General features: G+C 42.4%; 1 protein-coding gene across 1 annotated transcript in view; it reads left to right on the forward strand.

Annotated features, from left to right (window-relative positions):
- Window positions 1–16,756, forward strand: part of PDE1A (phosphodiesterase 1A) — a 115,596-nt gene extending 98,840 nt beyond the window's left edge. Inside the window, exons 12-15 of the mRNA XM_032234752.1 lie at window positions 3,871–3,994; window positions 5,572–5,756; window positions 12,278–12,377; window positions 13,694–16,756. Coding sequence (XP_032090643.1) covers window positions 3,871–3,994; window positions 5,572–5,756; window positions 12,278–12,333 — 365 coding nt within the window. The 3' untranslated portion in view covers window positions 12,334–12,377; window positions 13,694–16,756. The remainder of the gene's footprint in view (window positions 1–3,870; window positions 3,995–5,571; window positions 5,757–12,277; window positions 12,378–13,693) is intronic.
- Window positions 16,757–23,144: the final 6,388 nt, after the last annotated feature.

Raw genomic sequence — 23,144 nt, forward strand, 5'->3', positions numbered from 1 at the left:
TAGTTAAGACCCTGCCCACTCCATTGCACCTGGTTGCACGGGATGGACAAGGTGCATGGGTAAAAATCAAGCGAGGGTGAGGATGGGGGGAGGGTTGATCTGCTTAGCTGACAGTTGCAGCCAGGCCTCACATATCCTGACACCTGCCTGATCTTGCCAGCCCATTTCTTCTGTGACCACTTATCACCACTTGCATGCAGTGGGATATATATATATATATATATATATATATATATATGTATGTATGTATGTATGTATGTATGTATGTATGTATGTATGTATGTATGTATATATATATATATATATATATATATATATATATATATATATATATATATATATATATATATATATATATATATAAAAGACCGGGTCTTATTTTTGGGAAAACACAGTACTATTCAACATCTCCATGAAGCTTTTAGATGAGATTGTTGGGATCACTGGTATGCTGATGATACCCAACTGGATGTCTTGATCCTGACTGAGTGATGCTGCTGAAGTGCTATGCAGGTGCTTGAAAGCTGCTCGGATGGGGAGGAACAGGTTGAGACTCAGATGCGTGGCTATGAGTTCAAAGGATAGCTATTTCCAGTGAGATACTATCATTACTTTAAACAGGGTTGCATTCCTCCAGATTTGCAGTTTGGAGGTCTTCTTACATTTACAACTCCTGCTTGAACAGCTGACAGATGTGGCTAAGAGGGTCTTCACTCAGATCCATCTATTCCTGAAATGGCAGGCATTATTCACTGTCACTCATGCCTTTGTCACCACTTGATTGATGACTATTGTAATGCGTTTTACGTAGGGCTGCTTTTGAAAAGCACTGGAAAGTTATAGCTAGTCCAGAATTCAGACACTTGGGGTTGGTACTCCCTGAAACACTCATGTAACACCTTTATTCCAAGAGCTGCCCTATTTCCACTTGCAATTCAAGATGCTGTTTGTCCCTTTAAATCTTTTCAGAGTCTGAGGCAGTGATGGCTAACTTTTTTCTTCTTGCGTGACGACCTCCCCCTCCCCCTGTACATGCATGAGACACCCCCACCGAGCCACCCTGCTCCCTATTTTGGGCCTAGCAGACCTTCCTGCAGACTCCTGGGACCAAAAATAGACCGCCGGGGGGGGGGTGCTGCCACACACCCCATAGCCCATTTTGGGCCTAGCAGGACGCCCTGAGGTCTCCTGGGACCAAAAATGTGGTGCGGGGGGGACACAACACACCTCGTGCATTCCCCCGGCATGGGTCTCTAGCACGTGCAGGAGAGACCTGAAAATCAGCTGGCCAGCAGGAGACACGCGTGCATGCGTTGTGATGCTGGGCTGGGGCGACGGCTTGCATACCCGCAGAGAGGGCTCCACATGCCATCTGTGGCACGGATGCCATAGGTTTGCCATCACATGTCTGAGGGATGCATATTTGTAGAACCATCTTCTCTCAATAAGATCCAGCTTGGTTTGCTATGTATCTGGTCAGAACTACAAGATTAGCAAGGCCATGAAACCAAAGAAACAAGGATTTCAATTTTTAAAAAATATATATTGCAGGTATTGTAGCATCACCTTGAAAGCTTGTCAAAGTTTTTCTCTACCATATCTGATGCCAAAGACAATCAAGGCAGGGCCCTTTTGAGTTTCTTTCTCGTGTTTTCCTCCTTCTCATGACTGAGAAATCTTTTCCCATCTCTGAATGGTTCATTGTTCCCCTCTCAAGACAGACAACATTCTTTCATATATTTCTCTCAATGTGAAGTTGTCATCTTTAAGAGCCAAGGTAACATGCCTTTCAAACTATGACTTCCTCCTCTGGAAGAGCATACTCCCAGTGTGCAAACTGACTCTTCCCTTTCCTGGCTTTTCAGAAGCTGGTGGCAATCTGGTCATTCCATTGAATCAAGCAAAATTGTCAGAGCTTTTTCCTGAGGCGGGGCATTTCTATACTATGGTTAATGCTTTTAGCCATGCTGTCCATTGCCATAGGAATACTTTTAGTTTCCGGTTCCTTTTATTGTATGTATTTGAACCCCAACTGTATAGTGGGGAATTTGCACAGAGTTAGCCTTATACAAGTAGCCCTTGATTTACGACCGCAGCTGGGACCAGAATTTCCACTGCTGAGCAAGATGATTGCTAAGTGAGTCGTGAGTACTTTTGCAACTTTTTTTCCCCACTGGTGTTTAAGCGAATCATGCAGTTGTTAAGTAAATCCAGCTTCCCCCATTGACTTTGCTTGTCAGAAGGCAGTTGGGAAGGTCACAAATGGCAATCACATGATCCTGGAACACTGCAACGGTGGTAAATACTTGTTGGTTGCCAAGTGCCTGAATTTTGATCACATGGCCATGCTGCAGCAGTTATAAGTGTGAGGACTGGTTGTAAAAAAATTTCCAGGGGCATTGTAACTTGGCTAAACAAATGTCTGTAAGGACTCCCTGTCAGCCCTGCAAACAAGCAAACAAACTGCTGGTTAACAGAAAGCAGAGTTATATAAGAGTCAGCATCGTGGAATTCATTTCAGATGAAACATGCAGAAGGGGATGCAACATAAAAACTAGCTGAGTTGAGGGACAAAAAATATAACAGTGAAATAAACCCTGATTGTTAGTGGCCAACTCTGCGCTTTTCTTCACTCAGTACTTTTTTCCAGAAAGAGAATCAAGAATAATTACTTGATTAAGAAAATGAAAACCTGTAAATACAAAAGTTTGTGTTCTTCCTCAGCTTTTATGTTGTGAGCAGTGGTGGGTTTCAAAATTTTTTAGAACCTCTTCTGTAGGTGTGGCCTGCTTTGTGGGAGGGGCTTGCTGGCCATGTGACCAGGTGGGAGTGGCTTGCCAGCCATGTGACCGAGTGAGAGCGGCTTGTCAGTCATGTGACTGGGTGGGCGTGGCCAACTTGTAAAATGTGGTGAAACTCACTTAACAACGCTCTTGCTTAGCAACCAAAATGTTGGCTCAGAAATTTTGGCATTTGAAGCACGCAAGTCTTAAAGCTGTCAAGTTACAAGACCCTTGCACCCCTAACCCTTTAGAAAAAAACCCCAAGAGTGTTCAAACTGTGGCCTCAATGACTCTCTTAGTGACCAGCTGTCTGCAAGGAATATAAATCCTTCTGTTCCCCACCATCCTGTCAGACCTGAAGAAGCTTCTTGGATGAGAAGCGAAATGCCTACAAAAAAAAAACCACCCAAGAAAGTTCAGCTACTTCCTGGAAAAGCACCTTTGGGACAAACAAAATGGTTTAATTTTCAAAGAACTTGTTGGTTGAATCCAGAGTAATATCTAGTGAAGTTCTGGCTGTTGGCAGCATTTGGAAGGGAAGGGGGTTTTTTCCCCTATTTTTTATTTCCTGGCTCCCCCACAAAAGATGTTTGGAAGAATATTGGAGGGAGGAGATATCTGTAAAATGTCAGGAGAAATCAGTGAATTCTGTCTCGCCAATCCCTTTTTTTTTCTTGCACAAAATCTTAACTGGATCTGCCCTTCCATTCGTACAACGTTCTAGGTCAGTGTTTTTCAACCACTGTGCCGCGGCACACTAGTGTGCCGTGACATAGTGTAAGGTGTGCCGTGGGAAAATTACTTTATATATAGTCAATATAGGCACAGAGTTAAATTTTTTTAACATTTTCTAATGGTGGTGTGCCTCGTGATTTTTTTCATGAAAAAAGTGTGCCTTTGCACAAAAAAGGTTGAAAAACACTGTCCTAGGTATTTCCTACTTATATAAATGATGCTATTGGGGATTCCCATAGATGGGCTTTCTGTATTCTCCTCTCCTGCCATGGATTGAAATGGATCTTTCTTTAGTTTCCTCAGTGCCAACAACCTTGCCTCTCCTCACCCCACCCTTTCTATTGTTCTACAGGTTTCATTGATTTCATAGTGAAACCAACATTTGCGCTTCTTACTGACTCCATGGAGAAAATAGTTTTTCCTCTTATAGAGGAAGCATCCAAGTCCGAAAGTCCTACCTTTTTGACAGCACCAAGGTTTGAGGTTTTGGGTTACTTTTTTTTTTTTTTCTTGTTTTCCTCCTGAACTATTTTAATTTTCAGAAACTGCAATGATCCTGTTATAGTACTGCCATCTAGTGACAATATTTGCAATTGTTATCTATGAATTGTATTCTATTCAAGTCCGAAACTGAATGTATGAAAGGCAAAAGACAGGATGTGTTTTTTATTCTGGCTTTGCTTATTGTAGAGTAGAATGTTTACATTTAAATTGCTATATAGAAAATAGCAATAGCACTTAGACTTATATACCTCTTCATAGTGTTTTTACAGCCCTCTCTAAGCAGTTTACAGAGTTCAGCCTATTGCCCCCAACAATCTGGGCCCCCATTTTACCCACCTCGGAAAGATGGAAGGCTGAGTCAACCTTCAGCCTGGTAAGATTCAAAAATATGAAAGGAGGGATTGGAAGTCACATATAATCTGATTTTTCTAATCCTGAGCAAATTGCAGAAAAATCATTTTATTGTGTGGATTATTTCCCTTCTTATTATAATCCTATAAACATTGACTTTAGATACTTTATCTGTCACCATCTGAAGTCAAAAGTGAATATTTTGATTTGATATCATGAAACACCTTTAAAATGAATATCTTTGCTCCATTTTAAAGAAGGGGGAATGGACTATACAGAAGTTAGCAGATGCTTTAGTTCTTTTAATCCAGTTTATTTAAACTTCAGTGCTATGTACTCTTTCCTGGAAATCAGTATCATTGAAATCACTGAGGCTTGTTTCTAAACCAGCCTTTTCCATTTGTAATCCTCTGGAAACCTTAGTTACTACTCCCAGAATTTCTACCTATAAAGGGAAATATGTTAGAATGGTCGCTGTACTTTGCTTTTCTTTATTGATTAATCCTTGGGCCATATCAAAGTGCAAAGTTCTAGAAGCAAATTATTACTAAAATCTGATAAAAAATTTTAAAATGGAATTGGATAAAATACAATTTAAAATGGAATTGGATAAAATACAGTGTAAAATGAAATTGGAATAAAATACGATTTAAAATGAAATTGGAATAAATTGGTTGCTGTACAATGTGCCTAGGATCACATCACAAGAATGAATGAATTGATCCTAATATAGTTGAATTCTGCAGTATGGAAGTATGCAACATTTTGGAGTGTAGCAAAATTGTGCTGCTTTTGTGTTTCCAGGCAGGTAAAGGCATCTTCATTCTAATCTGGGTACTTGAGAGACCGCCTGCTGCCAATTACCTCCCATAGACCCGTTAGATCGCACAGGGTCGGCCTCCTCCGGGTTCCGTCTACCAGCCAATGCCATCTGGCTACCACCCGGGGGAGGGCCTTCTCTGAAGCCGTCAAAACCTGGCTGTGCCGGCAGGCCTGGGGTTGATGAGTTCCCCTCCCCTCTCGACTTGTATGGCTGTATGACTCTTGTGTATTTTAATTACGTGTATTGTGTTTGTATCCCCTTTTCCCCTTTTGAGTTGTTCGCCGCCCTGAGTCCCTCCCGGAGAAGGGCGGCATACAAATAAACTAAATCTTAATCTTAATCTTAATCTAATCTAACTTTTCCCTGTCTTTGTAGTGAAAATAGTACAGGAAGTACCAGCAGTGATGCTAACAAAAAGTTAAGTGTAAAAAATGCTGCATGTGTTGGTGGGACCTGCTCAGAAAACGCTTTGGCAATGGTGGATTTAAGAAGCTTTAAGGACACCCTATTCCGGAACATACAGGCAAACAAAGACAGGTGGAAAGATTTAGCAGAAAAAGGTATGTTTTCCCTTGCCAGTTCACCAATATGCAATTTCATCTTTCATCTGTGCTTGTTATGCCATATTGGACATACTGAATAACAAGACTATATTTGCTAATGGTCATATAGATGAATGAAAACAAATAGCTTCAATACAGCAATTATTCACCATATGCAAATAGGAACACTCATTTTTCTCTTCCTTTTTTTCTCTCTGTGTTTGCAGAATTGTGGTCAAATTGCTATATGTTCAATATTTCAAACAGCTGCATTTCAATGTTCAAGCCACTAGATGGTATATATCTACATCTTGTATCTTGCATATCAGGAGTAGATAAAATTGGAATTTGATGGAATTGGAATATAGGTTAGAGAAATGGGCTGAAAATAAAAAGAGATCAATTTAATAGATCCAAATGTATGTTGTTCATTTGGAAAAATTGATCACATGCACAGATATCATGCCAATAGCTGGTGGGTTACATGTGAAAAGGATTTTGCGGTTGGAATGACAAGCTGAATTTAAACCAGATGAATATGCTTTTGGGTTGGAAAAAAAACCCAACCCCAAATGCAATTTAAGCAACATAAATAAAAATGTACTTTTCGAATCATAGGAAGTTAATAGTTCTGTATTCCGGATTTGCTCCAGCTCCACTTGGTTCCTATGCTGGGATTCAAAGAAACTAAAAGTAAAGGATGGAAAGAAGGTCAGAAAAAAAGAGAGAACCAGAAACTAATTTTACATGAAGATATTGAGGGGGACTGGGCGGTTACTTGGGGTTGGAAGGACAAAACTCTAGTGGACTTTCTGGTTCTGCTGCGCCAAATAATTTTGCAGCTCTCTTTTTATAAATGGACAAAGCTGGAAGCCGTGGTGGGATCCAACTAATTTAACAACTGGTTCTTCCTAATGACTGAGTGGGTGACGTGAGCTCAATGTCCTTCATGTCAAGGTGGGGCGGCGCAAGCAAGTCAAAGTGGCGGTGGCAATGGCTGGAGCCTTATACTTAACCTTTGTGCAGCAAGAGCAATGATGATTCTCCGATGCCTCATCTCTTGCTGGGTCTGACGGCCCAACCATCAGGGTCTTTAAAAATATTTTTGCAGCAGGAAACAACAGACAGCTACTTCCGACCTTTGTTGATGTAGATGGGCACAACTCTGCCCTGAAACACTGGTCTGCCACCAGCACCGCTGCCTCTTTGCCAGAGAGAATGGCCTGCACCCATAGCCTCTTTGCCAGCGTGAATGACAAAGAGGCAGCAACAGCAGGCCATATGTGCTGGCAAAGAGATGAAGGAAGGCTCACCAGGCAGGTAGCTGGGCCGCATGGGAGACAGCGAAGAATGGCCAAGGAAGGTTTGGTAGGGAGCTGGGAACTGGGAAGCCGGGGCAAAGGCAGGCAAGTAGGCTGGGTCACAGGGGCTACATGGTTGAGGCTAGCGAGTGAGGGAGCCAGAGAGCAGCACCTGCTATGCCATGGCCAAGGCGGGCCAGGCGAGATAAGGAGTGACTGAGAGGGGTGAGGCTGGCTGAGGTGGGCCAGGGCAGCCACTGGTACGATTAGCCAGTTCTCCAATAATCAGTTTGCCCAAACCAGTCAAAACTGGATGAATCCCACTTCTGGCTGGAAGGGAAAGAATGCAGTGATTAGAGTAACAAGCTATTTTTATACCAGTGTGATTAGTTGGCCAATAAATATTATCCTTGAAAATCCTGCCTATCGGATTGCATGGTGAGGAATAGCTATTCCATTCTCTGTGTCTCTGTCTTCTCCTAGAACCTTTTAGGTTCATTGAGCAAATCAGTTTGCTCACTGAGAAAGAATGAAAGAAAGAAAAAGAGATTCAGATATATTTTACTGTTCTTTTTCCTAATCTGCTTGGCTCTTTCTTGTAACCTCTAACTTTGCCAAGAACGTAACTTCTTATGCTTACGTTCCATTCATTTTCAGATTAGTTGTCTGACCTTCAATAAAGTCCCTGTTAATCTCTGCATGCTGTCTGCAGTCCTTCCTTTCCTCTGCACCCCCAAATGAAAAACAAATGCCATCTCACTGAAATCCTTAGTCATTTTCTGCATCATGTGCAGATCTGTTTTACACTTTATACTAAGTGGGTTAGTTTAATTGACAGGACTTTTTTTTGAGGGGGGGATGACAGAACTCATCATCATATCCTAATGCAAATCTTGTGCCTTATAAACTTCCATCCGATCTTGGGCACAAGTACATCAGGCTGGAACCTGCCTCCTGATATGACTGGATGTGTCATGATAACTTCGTCTTAGTTTGTTGGTGATGCCTATGTGAGCAAGTCTGAGACAGTGTGCTCACTCTTCTATTACCTGCTATTGGTTCAAAAGTTTTATTTCTTTTAAAACAAACATTTCATCATTCCTCAATCAGTAAGACATCGGAGTACAATTTTTGGTGTGTCAAAATAGTTCTAGTTTACCACCAAATTCTTGTCTAGCCTAATGTATACCCCTCCCTCCCTCCACTCTCCCCCCCAACCCTCCTCCTCCTTCCCCCCCCCCAACTTCCCAGAACCCGTACATGGTATGGATTTTTAACAAACACAGTCTAAAATCTATTGAGAAAAAAGAAATAAAGAAATTAATGACATCTCTACATTGATCTCTATTACCTGCTATTATCTACTATCAGATATAACATGATGTATTTCATATACTAGTTTATTATGTACACAAGAGTAATATTCTGCATGCACACTTTTCAACTTTAAAAAAAAATGTTGCATAAGCAACACAATTCCAGAAGAGCCCAGCTTAACCAAGGAACTATATTAATAAGCCTGCCAAATCTGACAATGAAGTTCAATGAAACATGGTGGATTCTTCCATTTTTAGTTAGTTTTCGGAACAGTTTTCGATCATATTTATTTTTAAGCTGAACTAGGAGTTGTTTACTGGACAATTTAAATTTCTTTTCTCCCCCCCCCCCCCTTCATCATTCTGCTTTAGAACAAGTAAATGGGAAATATTTCTAAAATTTATTGCCTTGAAATTCTCTGCCTAAAATGTTGCAGGGCCCTTTAAAGGTTCTACTGAATTGTTTCCATCCTGTTGTTTCAAAAATAAAGCAGTTGCAGGCATTTTTATACTTCATTGTAATCTATAGTCAAAACTTTCATCAAAATCAACCCTCAAGTCAGTTTAAAAAGAATGCTGCCAAGTAAATCATAAATTTGAACTTAATTGGGCCAGCTACAAATCTAACATTCAAATTGGATCTTGATTGGGACTATTGTTAGATATTGTCCCCACTGACAGAGGTTTCCACCAAGGTCCTCTGTTCCGGTGGGAACAAAGGTTTAATCCCATTGGTCAAAAGGTCTGACAGATCCCTTCCTCAGCCGGATGATTACTTGACTTGCAATAAAGAGCTGTTGTTACTGAAGCCTTTGTGTGCCTCCTTTACACGATCTAACACCTATTAAAGGTATTCAGAGGAAAACAGTTGAATCTGGATGTGTCTAAGGTAGGCTCGACCTATGCCTATTTCCCCCCTGAATTTTCTTCAAATGAAATATTTTATGTTCATCACCAAATCCAGCTCCTACTGTATGTAGGAATTTCCCCCCCATCCTCTAAACTCATGAAACACTAGAATTCACTGCATCCTTCCTTAGAAAGTTCGCTAGACCCCAAAATGTTACCTGGGAGCCAAAATGGAGTGTGTGGAGATTCCTGGAAGGGGTGGGGCAGAAAGGGAGCAGGGCCAGCCAGCAATTTAACAACAGGTTCGTCCGAACCAGCTGAATCCCACCACTGATTCTGTAGCACTTCACTATTCGCTATGTGACTGTATTTGTCAGGAGTTAATGTCCAAAATTATTGGAAGGATCAGGTTGGCTGAAATAGGCCTTTGATCTGAAAACCAGCACATCTGATCTTATGTTAGTTACTGAACGTGCTAATCCTGGGGGTCCTAGCCATGTATTTAAAATAAGAATGGCCAGAAAAATCTGGGGAAAATACCACATGGTAAGAAGAAATCGAATATGTGTGTGTGCACGTTGTTCTCTTTCTATAGAAAAACTTGTGTGAAAAGATGGTGGGCAGAGAAAAAAAAAGCAGAAAGTTCAGAGCAGATAATATCTCAAAACTGGGCCCAAAAAGATATCAAGTGAAAAGAATCAGGAAACTGGTGATGCAACAACCTTTTCCAATAGAGTCTCATCCCACAGCTTTCTAGTCCTTCAAGTACATTCCCTCAGTTCTCTTCCCAATGCATCTGAAGCTTCAAAACTGCAGGAAAAGGGTTCCTGTTTTTAATTTTCCCTATGTTGGATTTTTGCATCCCATGTATTTAATTTGTTCCCTTTCAATGTCAAGCAAAGAAGTTTTTTTTTACCCTGGGCTTTCTTGTCTAATTTATTTAATGCGCCTTTGGTGTTTAGTCATGCCAGCCACATGACCATGGAGACATCTTCAGACAGCGCTGGCTCTTCGGTTTTGAAATGGAGATGAGCACCACCCCCTAGAGTCAGGAACAACTAGCACATATGTGTGAGGGAAACCTTTATCTTTTTATTTGGAAGTAAGCCTCATTGACATCAAGAAGTAGACCTTTCCAGAGAAGTAAATGACTGCAGATTTGCCATTTTTTGAATGCCAAACCTTTTGAGATACCATGGTAACCTTTTCTAGGTAAATAGTAAGGATTCCCACCTTTTTATGGCTGAGCCATTCACTTTCTATTAGAAAGTACCTCCCCTTAATTGCAGCATTTAATATCATTAGAGTCCCATAGGCCAAGTCATTTATACTAAAAAAAAAAAAAAAACTGACTTGGGTTCCATTGCTAATTAACATTAATTTCAGGAGAAACTTCCCAATAGGAGAAGTTGCAGAATATTGCATTTCATTATCTTGGGAGGTTATGTTGCTTGCATCGCGTGAGAGAAGGCTCTTGATAATGCACTTATACATAATTAGCTTGGATTAGAAGCATCTGGATGCATTCTGGAAGGAATGTTCATTATATAGCTGATCTCCAGGGAAATTATTGCTTGTCGATGGAAATCAGTCCTTTATACGTTACTTATTTATGTTTAATATATCATATCCTAATAAATTTGGGACAAGGCCCTGGAACTGATCTGGTGAAGTGATTTACTCAATCTTAAATCTATTTGATTACTTTCTGTGGGACAAGGGAAAATTACATCCTCCAAAGGATTTAAATGTAACCATTTTTTTCAGTGGTTTTTCAAGATTCCTCATCTCAGGCAGCTCTCAGAGCTATACTAAGGTGAGGAATGGGAACCTATAGACACATATATTAAATGGTGTAATTCTAGTTTGTGTCAGATTCAGAATTACAATAGATGTTGCCAATGATGTCTACCTAAATAAAAGAAATTTGTTTTCGAAGATGGATTTTGCACATTTCTTCTTTGAATGGGTTTCATCACTTGGAAACCTAACATTCGAAGCATTTCTTGTCTATATAAACATTGAAAAACAGGTCTGACAAAGCTATTTTTAAATAACTTGGTATGACATGTATTCCAGCAAAGGAGAGAATTTAATTTAATTGACATCCCTTTAAATAACTGATACTTTTAAATCCCTCCAAAAAATATAATCCAAATAGTGTCCTGAGAAAAACAATCATTTAGGGAATCTTCCCTCCACTTCACTTGTGTAATGTTGCACATGAAAATTTATACAATCCAATCAAAATGTGTAAGGGGTACAGGGGATGGTCTTGAAGGACAGGGGGAAGATCCACTACCAAGACAATGATCAGACAAACAAGACTTTGAACCCAAGTCAAGAAAGTGGTTTATGAAAATGCCTCAGAAAGACACCACCACCCCCTGCAATCCAACATCAGCAAGCATTGCTGGCCTAATTTACAAAAGAAAGCTCAGGGTCGTATTAGTTGGAAACATGCAGAAAATGCCTTCATCCTGCAATGGATAGACAATGACTAAAATGATGATGATATACATATACTCTGTTTCCCTGAAAATAAGACCTCCCTGGATACTAAGCCCAATTGGTCTTCTGAGTACATGCACTAAAATAAGCCCTCCCCGAAAATATTGCAACACAGCAGCAGCCATAAGGTGACCACACTCGCCGCCTCCTGCACCTCAAAAATAATAAGACCTCCATGAAAATAGGGCCAAGCACTTATTTGGGGGGGGGGGGGTGTCAAAAGGGAAACACGGATACATATGCATACACATACACATATACAGGCAGAGACTTTCTAATACTCTTTCTCACAGCTTTGCTATGAACTTGGTCACCAGAGAATCTCTTCCCTAATAAAAGGAAAGTTTGCAGTTGCTTCTTTAAATACAGGTCTCTTGAATCTTTACCTCTTACAATTTCCATACTTTTTGAGGAGCTCCCCTCAAAGCTTTTGTGGAGAACATGTGCTCCGATTGTGCTCCTCTGCTCTAAATCCTGAGCCACACAGGTCACACTGCACCAAATTAAAGGTGAACAGCATTTAGAAGACCCATTTGTAGCAGTTTCTGTTTTTGAATTTCAGGTGATTCTAATCTCGGTGAGAATTCCGAAGAGCCCCTGAAAGAGCCAGAACTCTAAGTCAATGGTACCTTTGTTGCTTCTGCTCATTTTCAGACTAAGAGGTAAGTTATCCCCGTTCTTCTCCAAATATGGTTACCTTCCTTTCCTTCTCTATGCTTCTGAAAAGAAGAAAGGTTTACTTTGTTACAAGAATAAACCTTTACTAATATATTGAGAGTCTTATCATTGTGGTGCATTTATCCACACAAGGAAAAGGTGACGTCCATCATCATCATTATCATTATCATCCAGGCCCTAGCATCTTATAAATATGTATTCACATTCACTATTTTTACACTTTAAGCCAGTGTTATCAAACCTAGTGCCGGAAACCAGAAAAGCAGTTGCCTGGAATTCATGCGCATGCCAGGAAGCTAAACTTCCAGTTTCCGGCGTGCACATGAGCGCCAGTCACCTGGTCTTCCGGTTTCTGGCACGCATGCGTGTGCAAAGCATTCACATGCATGCCAGAACCCAGAAGAGCAATGGGCGACGGCTGGCATGCCCGGAGAGATGGCTCTGCCTTCCACTTCTGGCACACGTGCCATAAGTTCCCCATCATGGCTTTAAGCTGTGATTTTAAAAAATAGGTTGTTTGGCTGCAACTTCCCCCCCCCCCCCCAAATCTTACTTTGTTGCGCTAAACTTAACAAATGTCATGTACTCACAAAAGCTGATGCCTTCCAATAAAATTTGTTAGTTGGAAAAGGTGCTACCAGACTCCTTCTGTCAGTTGGAAAAGATAACTTTTTATGCTTGTATGCTTTGAGAAAATTCTTCTGCTAATGAATCCCCTCTGGAGTCCCTGACTTTTTCCTATGCCAGGTGCAAACCCCCAGTATTTGAGCCAACACCAGCTCCAAGCCCAACCAATCTTAAAGGTATGCCATTCAAGGAGACAGCCAGATGATGCCTGGAGGGCAGTTACCCAGGATCCCAGCAAGCCATCTACTTTTCAGTTTCTTAGGAGAATCCCACCCCACAACATCTTCCCATTCCATGCTGTTCTCTTTCCAAAAGACTCTAGACCAAGTTGACACATCATGCTGAGCTGTAATGTGTTTTTCTTCATTTTGGTTTCATGCCAGAATAATTTAAAAAAAAAAAGAAACACCCTGTTTTTCTCAAAAGACCATTGTGAAGTAGAGCAGAGTTAACATGAACCATGAGGCCAAACCTTCAGTCTTGCTCTTGTTTATAATTCTGCCCTTATGTCGTATCTCTTATCTGTAGCATTCTCAGTTATCAAATCATTTTCTTTTTATCGGTATAGAGAGAACCATGTATCCTACATTTACTTATTCCTTGTCTCTAGTTAAATGCCTAGTTTCATGCAAGAACAAATCTCCAAAATTTCTCCTCTCTAATACCACTGCAGGATGAACTGAACAGCAAGAAAGTGTCTTCATTCTACACAAGGCTGCTATCTTTTCTATGTATCGCTACCAAGGAATGAGCTGATAATTCCAGGCATTGATTGCAGCTATCAAGAACTTCTTTGACTTCTTCTTCAGTTCTTCTATTATCCCTTAACATAGCTGGAATACATCTTCAGCCAAAATATTTGTTACACACACACACACACACACACACACACAGAGCCATATTGAATGACTGCTGAAGGGAGGAAGTGCCTGATTAGCAGAAACTTTATGTGGGAGCTTCCTCTGAGCAGATTGCCTCACTTGGAGATGGTTAAGAGGACCGTGGACTGGATCTCAAGGTGCAATTAGTGTAGACAGCTGCAAGCTGCTTCTCTGCTGTCTTGTTGATTTGTGACATATCCAGATGTACAGATTTCTGCTTTTATAGAAATATGCGGTAGAGGGTTCAGAAAAGCTGCACTAAAATACCAAGAATTGTAGAAAGCCGCTTGAATAAGTAGGGATAGTTTTATAGGTATCCAATGAGGTAAACCTCTGGTCTTTTACATAACCAGCCTTATTTCTGAAGGGTATAAAAAATATCTATTTAAAACTAGTAAAAACACGGCTACATCAAAATGTATGAGAAGATTAAATGCTAGTTGCTGGGTCTCAGATTCTTGAAAGAAGCCATGACTTAGCAGCTAAGCATGTAAGGGGGTCCATGATGCAAACTCTGCTGCCAGAGAAAAACCAACTGGAGACTTCAGGGTTGTACGAGAGACCTCAATCTAGGAGCTTGCAGAACTGTTGCCAGCTAAGGTTCTAAGGCCAACACTTTGTCTCTTTTTAAAAGCATTCATATTGCAGGCCATCTTGGTAAATATGCCAAGGGAATCTTGTATGGGATTTTTAAACACACCTGAAGTTGCTTTTGCCCTGTAGACAGAAGTCAGCTGGAGCCTTTCTCTCCTTCCTACTGAGGGAAGCGGTGAAAACCAAGAAATGACATGAGCTCTGCCTGCTTCTTCTGGCTTTCTCACTTTGGAGCCAGTTGCTCCCCGCACTTTTGGGGAGGCTAGAAAGCAAGAGCATCCATCCCATTGCAAAACTCATGCTAAAAGGGGTCGCCAAAGCCATATATGAGCTGTGCCTATTAGATACCAGCAAGTTGATTTGAAGGAAAGCTTGGGTGAGTGGATCAAAATAATGATAATACTTTTTTAAAAAGCATGTGGCAACTCTTTCTGTCCAAAAGGCAGAGCTTGTATTTAGCATTGACTTCGTGTGCCCTATGCCAGAGCGGAACAGCCCTTGGAAGAACAAAACTGTCTGAAATGCTCTATGATGGAACTTACACTTTTGCTGAAGTGTTTTCTCTCTTTGCCCTGTATGTGAATGTGCCTATGTATGTATACGTAGTCCTGAGTACATACCCATATGTTGCTACTATCAAGTGGCTCCAGGGATTTGGATAATTCACTGTGTCTTCATGGTCTCACCAAATTATTTCCCCATGATTAAAAATAACCATTCTCATGAATGGCTTGCATCAAGAAGCTTCAAGAGATATCTATCAACCCACAGGAATATATTCTTTCATTAATCCTAGGGATTTCTCAGGAAAAATACTTGTAGACTCTTCAACCTGGAACCCCGTGTGGAAAATGGAGATGTCCGCTTCTTCTGGGGGGAAAAGAGGATTTCTTGAGATCTTTTCCTTGTATGGGAATGTCCAGCCACAGCCAAGAGATCTCCAGTTTTATTTTGGAAGCCCTCATATAATGCCTTAATTATTTAGGATTAATCTCTTTTTCTTTTAGATACCTGCATGCTTATAGTCATCTCGCCCACTGAATTGTAGGACAGTTCAAATTAAAGCTTTGCCAAGCATGAGTCTTCAACAGGAAGAAAGGCAATTGTCTTCTGTCAAATACGATGCAGTTTCAGCTGTAATTCTATATAAATGCCATTGTCTGCCTCTGGTAGATGTACTGTAGGTTTCTCTAAAAGCATTTGCCCTAGCATCTCTTGGGAGAGGCTCTTTGACAAGAAACATTTGACCTCCTATCACTCTTTGAACATTGAGGCCAATGTGGTAGGAATGTACATTTTGTGGCTTTTGTTTTACCATGGAAATTGTATGTAATGTTATGCTACCAATGAAAAACCACAGCAGCTACTGAGCATAATCTCATAATTTTGATTTTTGCAGAGGAAGAGCAAATGCAGTGGACTCAATCCCACGAAGATCTGTTTTTGCATAGTTTGTTCAGGGTTTCCCCCCTCTATGTTGCCTTACGTTGAAAAGGTCATATTTTCAATTGGGACAAACAGTTAAAACAAGCAAGGTATGGGTGGTGGCAGGTCTTAGTATCCTAATTCAAAGTCATTCTCTTCCATTTCATTTGCTTGTCAGTAAAACAGAAATACTGTGAAAATCCATGATGCATAACATGCTCATTTAGTGTTTGGGACCAGAAAATGGAGAGGGAGGGTACCCATTCTCTACATGTTCTCTGTTTGGTTTTAGTTTTAGGCTGCTTTTTAAACACTGATGTGCTTCAATGAAAGAAGATTTTTCCTCCACAGATCTTTTAAAGTTATCTCAATGTTAATGTTGAATTGGGACCACATTATGGATTACTTGTTGGGTTTAGTAATGATTTACGCAGCATACGTCTTCTCTGATCTGGTCTTTTCTGTACACTTATAGTTAGTGTACATTGTCCTTTCCCCAGCCACCTAGTATGAGTTACACAATGAGAAGATTTGTTCATATGGTTGGCCACACGCCTGCCCTGTTTAAATTTTTGGGAGCATTGTGGAAAATTAAAGTGGTGGCCTGATCTTTTTACCTTGCACTCCTCAGAGTATACAGTAGCTGAATAGACATAGGGGTATACTTTCCAACTTTTACTTTGTATATATTTATCTTGAGATTTCTGGCATACTGTGTAATATAAATATGAATTATAATTTCAGCATTTTAAAAGAATTAATTTTTAGTGTGGCAATCCTCATGGAATGTATGGGGGGCTTTTTCTGCTGTAGTTGCCTATGATAAGATGTCTAAATAAATTATATTGGAAAGCAGTCTTTGTAAAATATTGATTGTGTGGAAATTTTGAGTTAACCTTATGAAAACTATTTGGTCACTCCCTATAGCTATGCTTAGGGAGATGTCCTATAAACTGCCATTGGTTTCTCTGGCTTGTGATTCAGGAATTCCCCAGTGTTACTCAATCTTGTGTCTTCACTTCATTTTATTCAGTTTGCTCAATTCTTTTGAATGTGTGATGGGTAGTTAATCAGTAGGTGCTGGATCCTCCTTAATACAGGTAACCCTCAATTAGCAACTGCCTCATACACTGACCATTCATAGTTATGACAGTGATGGAAAAGTAACTTTGTGATAGGTCCTTGTATTGACAAACTTCATAGATCTGTCAAGAAAAGAAAGCTGAAATAAGATCAGTCATGGCTTCACTTAGTGATAGACTCAGTAACAATGTTTAATCACTAAATGAGGGCTAACCATATTGTCCTTCAGCCCTGTGGCTGAGGATCTAAAGGGAGATTCTTAATACATTCTCCTGAAAAAATCTGGAATTCACCATATAGCGGGGGGGGGGGGATTCCTATTGTTAAGAAACACGTTTGCATAAGTAATTTTTCAGATCTTTGATTACAGTGCGTAAACATTTGAAGAAACCAGCAAGCTTTCCTCTTTTCTCCGGAGATGCAGCAGACCTCTGCTCTTCCTCTGTGATCCTTGAACTAAAAGGGTTTATGAATGTTCCTTCTCAGGGCAGGATTAAGGCCAACTGAAGCCCTAAGCAGAGCCCAACAATGGTGGCCCCCCCAACCCTTCCATTGCCTAACTAACAAAACATTAAGAGCACTTAGCAATAGGACTTAGACTTATATACCGCTCCATAGTGCTTTACAGCCCTTTCTAAGCAGTTTACAGAATCAGCATATTGCCTCCAACAATATGGGTCCTGATTTTACTGACCATGGAAGGATGGAAGGCTGAGTCAACCTTGAGGTCAGGATCCAACTGCTGGTAGTTGCCAGATTTAGCCAGCAATATCACATTTGAACCACTGCACCACCACAGTTCTTAAGACTCAATAAGTGTTGAAAACCAAAGTTGAACATGGCAATGAAAGAAGTAAGGGCATGATAGATAGGAGGGAAAAAATCTGTGGTGTTCCCCAATGTTCCCTCTAATTTTTTTTCAGTGTGTGAGGAAAAGTATAGTGTTCGAGCGGCACATTTTCATGCCTGAGCACCTGAATATTTTTTAGCCATAATTGCCATCAGAGCAGATGTTGGGAGGGAGGCAAGGAGGAAAAGGGTCCCCTCCCTCTCCCTCAGACCCCCAGGAAGGGAGGGGGAGGGAAAGGAAAGAAAATTGGAAACAAGAAAAGGAAAGGAAAAAGGAAAGGAAATAGAAAAGAAGGAAAGGAAATGGGAAAGAAGGAAAGGAAAAGAGAAAGGAAATAGAAAGAAGGAAAGGAAAAAGGAAAGGAAATGGAAAAGAAGGAAAGGAAAGGAGAAATGAAAGGGAAAGAGAAAGGAAGTGGAAAAGAAGGAAAGGAAAAGGAAAAGAAGGAAAGGAAAAGAGAAAGGAAAGGAAAAAGGAAAGGAAAGGAGAAAGAAAAGGAAATGGAAAAGAAGGAAAGGCAAAGAGAAAGGAAAGGAAAAAGAAAGGAAGTTAGAAGAAGGACAGAAAGGAAAAGGAAAGAGTGGAAAGAATTGGTACTGCTCAAAAATCAAGTCACAAGATCCCGTGGACCCCTTTGGCTCAGGCATTCCAATTCCACGCTGCTTCCCTCTCTCCCCAAAGCGAAGGGATCGCAGAAAAAATGCTGAGCCCAGAATGGGGCTTCAGATGAGGCAATGCCTGAGAAACCCCGGATGTGCAGAGAAACGCAGGCTACAACCAGTGAATCCCGTTTTTCTAGGAACTGACGAAGCCCCAGAGGACCAATGGGAATTCTCCCTTCTGCAGCGTCATCGATCTCCAGGCAGAGTCTTCCTCGATTTCACCAATCACCAGATGGAGGAGAGAGTTCGGTGCAGAGAGAGAAGGGAAGGAGGGGGGATATTTTTAGTCACATTTAAAGACATTAAAAAACACTGCGCTGCAGTTTAAAACTTGTGTGCAGTGTTTTTTTGTTACCTGCGCGGCCGCACACACGCGCAGCTTAGAGGGAATGCTGGTGTTCCCTTTCTCTATGTAGCTTTTAATGTGTATTTTTTATTTAATGGTTAATGCAGGGCTATTCCTTCTCCTACTAGAATAGAGACTATTGTGGAGGGCAAAGCTGGCAATACACACACACACACACACACACAGGTGTGTCTGTGTGTCTGTGTGTGTGTGTGTGTGTGTGTGTGTGTGTGTGTCTGGAATGCCTCAAGCAATTTCAACCAAACTTGGTAGAAAGATTACTTACCCTCTGGAAAAAATAATGTGGGGATAAAACATCCCTAACACCCCACAGCTATCGTTTGACCACCATTTAATGGCTGTGACCAGGGGGGCATTCGCCCAGGTTCGCCTGGTGCGCCAGTTGCGACCCTACCTGAATCGGGAGGCTCTCACAACAGTCACCCGGGCCCTTGTGACCTCTAGGCTGGAATACTGCAACGTGCTCTACATGGGGCTGCCCTTGAAGAGCATCCGGCGACTTCAGCTAGTACAGAATGCAGCCGCGCGAGTGATTGTGGGTGCACCTCGGTTCACCCGCATAACACCTATCCTCCGCGAGCTGCGCTGGCTACCTGTCGATCTCCGGATGCGCTTCAAGGTGCTATTAGTCACCCATAAAGCCCTACATGGCAGTGGATCTGGATACTTGAGAGACCGCCTTCTGCCAATTACATCCCTGCGACCAATAAGATCACATAGATTAGGCCTCCTCCGTATACCATCGGCCAGCCAGTGCCGGCTGGCAACTACAAGGAGGAGGGCCTTCTCAGTAGTAGCCCCGACCCTTTGGAACGAGCTCCCCGTAGAGATTCGCACCCTCGCCACCGTCCAGGCCTTCCGCACAGCCTTGAAGAACTGGCTCGCCCGTCAGGCCTGGGGACAAGGATAGTTCCCCTCCCGAATGATGAATGTATGTTGTCTACTATTTTATTATATGTCTTATCTTAATGTCTGTATTCCCCTTCCCGATTTTATGTGAGCCGCCCTGAGTCCCCTCAGGGAAAAGGGCGGCCTACAAATATTAATCAAATCAAATCAAATCAAATCAAATCACAGGAGGTGTGTTCTGTTAAGAGCCTTTTGTGCCTTAAAATGACTTCTACTGTACTGCCTTTGTTGCAGCAGATTGAGGTTTGTAATCTACTTACGAAAGATCAGGACTTGAGACCACGAAGGAAGAGAAACAGGTTTATTGGATGCATCGAGTTCAGCGTGTTCACACACCAACATCTGAACTGTCCTGGCTACGCCCAGGGCAGTGATTTTATACCTTTAATCAAACTTCGTCAATCAGAGGGCGTTTAAAGAGGCGTATTCATACAAAACGTAAAAACCCCTGTTCAGAACAGGGAAGTACATCTTGGAAAAATACAAAAGCAGATATTCATACCAACAGTTTTCTGCAACTTCTCTGTACTATCTCTCCCCCACGTCTGGCTTCCTGTGCCCCTCCTTTGCAGAGTCTTGCCACACTGTTCAGCCCTATTTGTAACTTATGAGGAAGTTGGGGAGAAGGTTCACTGCAGCTAAAAGTCATCTTTGGGACTCTAGGGCACTGGAGTAAAAGCCAAACTAAAATGAATCTATAAGGTCCATTCTATTAAGACCACCTAACCTAGCCAGCCACTGGTGGGTTTACCTGTGCAACCCATGCTGTATCATTCCCCCCTATTGAAACTTCACCCAATCCTAAGATTACTGTGTAGTTTCATAAATGGCAGGTTCCTCTCCATGAAGCATGAGCCCAACATATTTGCTCGAGCGTCCTTCTTCTGAGCGTCCCACCAGGGCCAGGACCTTTGCAGTAGTACACTGCAGTACAGAGTTTGCCAGTGGCACTGGAGAGGATATTCAAAGATTTATCAATCCTCTCCCCAGCCAAGTCCAATACTGCCTGCAAATGCATGATCCAGTTGATCATGTAGATTGGGGTGCGGTAACCCCAATACCCATCCTCTGCCCTAGTGGCCCTCCCATAGATGCATATGATTCTCTCTGAGTTCCACATGTCAAATTTCTCGTATTCAGCCAGTTCCTTACAAGGAAAGTTAGAGAAGGCTGTGTCCACCTTCCTCTTCTGACGGATGGGGCCTACTGAGTCATACACCAGGACCCCTAGCACCTGTCGTGATTGGATGGGCAACAGAAAGAACCCAAAGTTTTATCCATCCAAGAACACAGGGAGGACTTCGTAGGCCAATGTGCCACGAATCCAATACATGTTCTCCGGGGCTTCCCAAGTGCTAGATGGGGTTTTGTGGCTTTTTTTCCCATTTTGTTCTTCTGTGGATCCTGCAGGCATTGAGTGCATTCCAATGGAGAGTGGGTAATGGCCTTCCTTGTGGCCCTGGGTTCCCTTGGGGCTCCCTTTTCCTTCCCTTGTGGGCCGCCCCTCCCACCCTCCTGAGGGGTCCATCTGGGATGGGGGTTCCTACCCTGTTGTAGGAGTGGCTCCAGAACCACCATTCCCTTTCCCTGTGTGTTTAGGGTGGCTATAGCTGTTCTGCTGAGGTTCTTGTCAAGTGTCCCTGCATGGCATTGATATGTTTCCAAGTAGTTGGATTGGGTTATCCAGACCTCCAGGCGACTGGCTTTAGCACTATGGTTACGTGTTACACCTATCTGCCAGTACTTACTCAGGTCTTGTGCATCCATGCTTGACAGATTTTCATCCTCTGACCACCATTGTAGAAACCACTGATTCCCTACATCCCCAATAAGCTGACAAGTTATCTCCACTATTATGGGAATCTGGTCATAAGTTATGTCATATTCCATTTTCAGACTGAAATCAAGGGGGGCCCACTTCACCTGAGCCCTTGTCCTTTCTGGAAAGGGGTCTGGGAAGGGTCTCTGAATGAGCTTTTTTGCGATGGCACCTAATGGTCGAATTGTACCGTTTGTTTGGTGCCCAAGTTGTGACATTGGGGTCCATGCAACACTGCCAATAGTTCCCTGTCTCCTCTGAACAGGGGGATAGCCCCTCCTCCGGATGGCAATTTAATAACCAGCGTTCATTATACACAAAATGCAGTCCCTGTTCACCCTGATAAAAGCAGTTTTTGCAAAGGGGGAAAGGCCCTGAACCCATTTCCTCTAGCATTGGCTCAGAAGTTACCAGTGCAGGGGAGTCATTTGTAGAGGTGAGGGGCCTAGCTTCCGTTTGTTGGGGAATACCCTCATTATCCTCATTCCCCCCTATAGGAAAGGATGGAGCGGGGGTCCTCGTAATCATTCGGAACTTCCCACACCACCAATGGCGCCTCACCCTTTGCTCTGGCCAAGATTGCCTGATAGAGATAAAGAGAGTCAATGAGAATAGAAATGAATAGGAGAAAAAAAACCACGACCAGAACTGCCAGCATCAGGCCTCTCCTAATGCACGCAGCTTGGTGTAGGCGCTAGTCAGTCTTCATGGTTGTGCCTGGGCATTGGATGGGGCGGAGTGTCGCGATACGTTGCCTGTGCGATGGGTGTCGACGGCACCTGGAGCGACACCTGCAGAGGGCGCTGGTTCTTCACCACCTGTTCGTAGAGCGACAGCTTCCCGTGTGTCCGCAGAAGAGGTGGCGTTCCTCCTGGTGTTTCCAAAACGTGAGGTATAGAGGCTTGGCAGGGTCACTGGAGGCCTTCCAGTAAGCTTTCGCAGCCAATTTAAAACGGGTCCAGTGAATCCAAGGCCTAATTTCAGTTACCTTAACAACAAGGGGAGAAAAAACAACAACAGTATACGGCCCACACCATTTGGGGCCCAATAGTTCCTTCTACCAGTCCTTCATCCAGACTTCTTGTCCTGGGTGGAAGTTGTGGACTGGAGTTACAATTTCATGAGAACGACAAGACAAAACATATTTTTCGCAATTTGTGGACTATGGCATTCAGGGCTGGCAACTGTTTGAGCTTCACCATGTCTGTAACTTGGGGTTGGGCAACACCTGTGGGCCACGCAATTAGGAACCCTCCCATACAACAATTCAAATGGCGAGACACCCAACTCCTCGGTGAGAATGCACCTCTTTGCCAGCAATGCCATGCTGTGGGCATCATCCGGCCATTTGAAATGGGTTTCCTGACAAATTTTGGCCAACTTATCCTCTATGGTGTGATCTGCCCTCTTTACCCTCCCACCTGAACTGGGCCTTGACGGAGGGTATTAGCAGCACATACCTGACATTGAGAGCAAACAGCAGCTGCCAGGCTAGACAAATTGTTGATATAGACCTCCCTGAGCCAAGGCCTTT

The sequence above is a fragment of the Thamnophis elegans genome, chromosome 1 (genome assembly GCF_009769535.1).
Source record: "Thamnophis elegans isolate rThaEle1 chromosome 1, rThaEle1.pri, whole genome shotgun sequence".
NCBI lineage: Eukaryota > Metazoa > Chordata > Lepidosauria > Squamata > Colubridae > Thamnophis > Thamnophis elegans.